Source organism: Saccostrea echinata, unplaced genomic scaffold (assembly GCF_033153115.1).
Source record: "Saccostrea echinata isolate AGI-Se365-2 ecotype Australia unplaced genomic scaffold, CSIRO_AGI_Sech_v1 ptg000051l, whole genome shotgun sequence".
Lineage (NCBI taxonomy): Eukaryota > Metazoa > Mollusca > Bivalvia > Ostreida > Ostreidae > Saccostrea > Saccostrea echinata.
In genome coordinates this window covers 2292109-2297216 of record NW_026889800.1, presented here as the reverse complement: position 1 = coordinate 2297216, position 5108 = coordinate 2292109, and the positions used below count along the sequence as shown (strand labels likewise).

The 5108-nt window shown below is 33.4% G+C and overlaps 1 protein-coding gene across 1 annotated transcript; it reads left to right on the top strand.

Annotated features, from left to right (window-relative positions):
- The first annotated feature begins 2257 nt into the window (after positions 1-2257).
- Positions 2258-4665, top strand: LOC133203468 (fucolectin-like). Its single transcript, XM_061339246.1, has 2 exons — positions 2258-2459; positions 4361-4665. The coding sequence occupies exons 1-2, from the start codon at positions 2258-2260 to the stop codon at positions 4570-4572; spliced, it is 414 nt and encodes a 137-aa protein (XP_061195230.1). The 3' UTR covers positions 4573-4665.
- Positions 4666-5108: the final 443 nt, after the last annotated feature.

Genomic DNA, 5108 nt, shown 5'->3' with positions numbered 1-5108 from the left:
AACCATTTTTTGTCACAAGTGACCTACTATTGACGTCATTTTCACATTGTGAAGTCACAAAGACGGAGCAAAACATTATTTAACATATGTTATTTATAGAACATGTGTATGACTATATGTATGCCAAATTTCATTCTGATCTGAATTGTGATTTTGTAAATATAGAGATAGTTCGCGAACTTTTTGATCACTTTTTGATCACGTAAATCGATGAACACACATATCAATGTGTTAAACAATAAACCTGTAATGAAATAAACAACTTAAAAGTTTCGTTTAGCAAATTGGGACCAAATACCCAAATGAGATGTAAATGCTTTGCTTGGAATGCTTTATGCTTAAGAGGACAAATTTGAAGTGCCAAAAAATGAATAAATTTATTTACTTATAAGTATTGTAAATCTACATATCCATACATGAAAACAACAGCATTTTGTAAACTAGTTTGTTCTATATTACCCGTACTGTTTAAGACTTTGATCAGCAGAAGATATAAACTTTTTTGTAAATCAATCTCAAAATGTAGGGTTATTGAAAATCTCGCTTGCCAACAATTATTGTCTTCTAAGTATACTCGTTAATTTTTTTTGCGCTGTAATTTTACATTGCCTTCAAAATATAAAATCCCGAACGGGCTTTTGATTCACACTTGTCCAATTTGTCCCAACTTGCCTAAAGCCATTTGTTGTTGTCTCAGTGGCAACGCTGTTGTTCACAGATCGATGATCTTACTGTGGATATTAAGCTATCTAACAGTGCAATTAACGGAGTTCTTTAGTCGATGCAGAAAAAAGATGACAAACATAATGACACTTTTCTACCCTGTTTTAATATTTTTTGGAGTTGAGTGTCAGACGCCTCGTTACCATGGTGAATTTAATCTGAAGTTTTTTGGGAAGCTTCCAAGCACAGACTACCAAACTATTTTCACGGCAGAGGGACCAACATTTGGAAAGACGTTTAATAAGTGTTCCAAGTTTTGTGCTAATGATCAACGTTGTATAGGAATAGAAATATGTCAGATCAGACATGAATTGTTTGAAGGTCGAGTTTGCTGTGAGTGGAAAAAAATAGGAAAGAACAATATTGATGAGCATCCTGGGTGTAAATACCTAGAAATGGTAAATATTTCCAGGCACATATTAACACGATCTTAGGTTTTAATGATAAGTTATTTTACTCTGGAATCTATTTAACTTTTCGTCCTAACTTGTCTCTAAGACAATGTAAGACATACAAACTTAACCTAAGAAGACGATATTTTCTCAATATATTTTAGTTAATTTCTGAATTAATGAAATGCATTTAAACTGATTTTTGTTGACGTGTTGAGGTATTTTAAATAGATGAACCATATAAACAATGAATTTTCATGAATCATCTACATTGTATGCATCTTGGGCTATATCGTTATAATATATATATATAATATATCGTTCTACATCTACATTATATGCATCTTAGGCTATATCGTTATAATATATATATATATATATATAATATATCGTTCAAATATTTATTTCCAGGAAAATGAAAACGGTACAAACTGTAAGTAGAATGTCAGTATATCATAAGGTGATTTAAAAAGTTCGATTATTTACTATGGTCATTAAATAGTTCTGCTGATATGCAGATACATACATTTAAAATTTTCAATCTTGCCGTATAAGAATAATATATTCTTCTGTATTAAAATTTCACTGTGTAAAATGATGGCACATAATCACATTGTTGATAGGCCTAGTACATTTATTACTACATGTCATTAAATTTCTTAGTGAATGTCTAAAGAAATATAACGGGATGTTCAATTTCATAGCCTACAAGGGAAAATTGCTTCATTAATAAAAGGCGTATTAACGTTCTTGTTAAAATAAACTATGAGGCCATCATTGATGACAAAATGTTTATTAGTTATTTGTTAAAATTTCAAATGGATTCATTTTCTTTCATTTATTTTTTATTGTATTAAAATGTTTGCTTTATATTTTATTTGCAGAAACCGTTTGCTTTAATTTGTGATTAAATTCGCTTCATAAAAAGATAATCTTTTTTTAACATACAAGGCTGAGACTTAATTTGATTGTTTTTTAAACACAGGTGTATCGTTAGCTTTAATAATCTGTAAAAAGCTTTTCTGTTGCAATTTTGCGTATTTGCATCATGACCTGCAGAAATTCAAATCATTGAGTTTCTTTTGACCGACTAAACATTAAGAAGGTTTGATCAGTCGCCTTATTATATTTAAACAGTAGCCATGAATGCAACGCTAAGCACAGTTTTCGATATCAACCACATAGCATCACATGCAGTTGATGGTATGACAACGTGTATTATAGGATCAACACCCGCACGGATTGCGCACACTAAACTGGAGACAAGTCCGTGGCTGAAGATCAGTCTGAGGAATTCCGTCTATGTTATGAAAGTGTTGATTTACAACAGGCAGGATTGCTGTGGTAGGTCATATATAGCTAATCTATACAAATGCTTAGAAAAAAACTCCGAGAATTTATGTCCGAAACATTTGTGTTCCTTATAGGATTAAAAAACATCAAAATTGGCTTATTAGTCCCCTACCGGTGAAACCGGAGGGGACTATAGGTTTCCTCTGAGTCTGTCCGTCCGTCTGTCCGTCCGTCTGTCTGTCTGTCTGTCCCTCTGTCTGTCTGTCCCTCTGTCTGTCTGTCAGTCTGTCCCACTTGGTTTTCCGCACTTTTCTTCTAAACGCTTGCAGATATTGATCTGATTTTTGGTATATGAGTGTATCTTGATGAGTTACAGATCAAGTTTGCATTTCATTCTGCTTCATTGATTTTTGACGGAATTTATGGCATTTTCAATTTTTAATGGGAACCAGATTACACTTGGCGGTAGGGGACTGGTATTGCTAATGCAATACTCTCAGAATGCTTGTTTATGATCATTCTCATGTTTATGAATGTTAAATGCACCATCCCTCATTTCCATCATTTGCCTAAATGTCTGTGTTAAATCGGAATTAAAGAAAGCTCGCCTTTTTAAGAACTCCATACTAGACAAACCAACGGTGTCTCAATCAAGATAAGGGAAATAAGAAAATCTGAATATCAAAATGAAAGGACTGAACAGGTATATTTAAAACGTACTGAAACATTTAAAAATAAATAAACTTAAAGAAGTACTTGACAGTGGGCGAGATATATAACTCTTGCGATTTCAATTTTACGTAAAACCTGACGTTAATTATTAAGCCTGAAAATGACGAGCGATACGATACCGATGCATTTAAAAAGGAAATAGAATCGGAATACGAAATCATATCCTTGATAATTTACGTATTTCCAATAGACCCCTACCCTAAACAGGGAGAAAAGGAAAAGATAATATTTTCATTTTCGTGAATTCCATGAAATATATGGAGATAACGAACAGTATTCAAGCTCAAAAGTCCATTAAACAATACCAATTTTGGAGCAGAGCAAACACGGATCTCCAAAACATCAGAGGTGGGATCAGGTACCATGGTGGAGTGAACATCCCCTGCTGACCGGTCACACCCGCCGTGTGCTCCTTGTCATGATCGGGAAATAACGGAAAATCCGTCGACAATTCAGTGTGTAAATAATGGCCTAACAATTAGTATGAAAAACGTCAGTCAGCATTTGACTCAATGAAAGATTGTATTTACTGACAAGGTCATTGTATCAATCATAGAACTTACGGAATTACGACTTTAAACGACACTGCTGATATTCCTGAATTGTATTATAAACATACCACGGCATTTTTTTTTTTACCTTAAAACATTTTAAGGCAGAAGTGTACATACATTAAGTTGCTTTCCCTGTTAGGATTGGCAACATAACATTCATTTTACCTGCTTATCTAACTATTATGCAAATAAATATTATCTTGTTCTTCGTTTATAAAAACCATGTTTTCACTTCACTGATCAAATCGGAACAACTCTAAAAATGTTGTGTGTGTTTCTCTCCCTTTGGTTGAGTTATTCCTCCTGTTTTTCGAAAAACGTAATTTTTGGTATGAATACACAGATACAATTACATTATGTTCAGTTCTGATGAATACGGTAGCCGACAGGTGCCAGGTAGAGAAATATTTTATCTTGCGGTCGCCAGAAAATTATCACAAGGAGCACACCGGTCGAACACCGGGGTGCTAACTCTTCCCTGGCACCTGATCCCAACTCTGATTTTTTGTGGTTAGTGTGTTGTACATCCTTAAGAATTTAATTTTTAATAGAGCAAAAGGATGAGCAATATCAGCATTACTATTTTTTCGTCGAAAATAACATTTTTCAATAATTTCATAAACTACATGTTTATCTTTAAAGATATTTATAAAACTTCTTTTACAGGGGAACGGTTTCATAATGTCGAGATTAACGTGACAGAAAATGGGCGAAATAATCCGTGTGGTTTTTACCCTGGACCTGCTGAAAGTGGAGACCGGATATTGTTTCTGTGTGAACCCGGCACCCGAGGAATTGACGTCACAATCTCCCTTTTGCCAAATGGCCAGCCCATATTTTTCGGTTTGTGTGAAGTCGAGGTGTATGGTCAACCTTAAAATACTTAAATATTTGCGATGTTTCTTTTTGATACAAAATATTATAAAAGAAATGCAATTGTGGAAAACAAAAATGTCATATATGAACTTACAGTTCCCTACCTGCAACTGATGACCTTTGTATGAAACTAGTATTTTTATATATCATAGACAACTGCTTCTTCAATAAAAACATGGAACTTGGAGATTTTCATATCTTGTGATTGGTCATCTAAAAATGACTTTATAAAATTATTCTGATTTTACACATAAGTACTCTGACGTTGATATTAAATGCTGGAATTCCTCATTGACGACATCTATGTAGTATTAAGAGACCAGGTCTTCAATTAATCTATTAGAAATATTGTTTCAATCAATCATATGTCGACTAAATAAATCCCAATGAACTCAAAATTAAAAAAAAAAAACACTACGGGTCTTCTACATCTGTTTCATATTTGGGTGTTTTACTGACTATAGATCCTTAATTAGGTAGTAATATTTCGCAAACATCTGTATATGGTGTCAATGTCTATAATTCATTCGCAGGTATG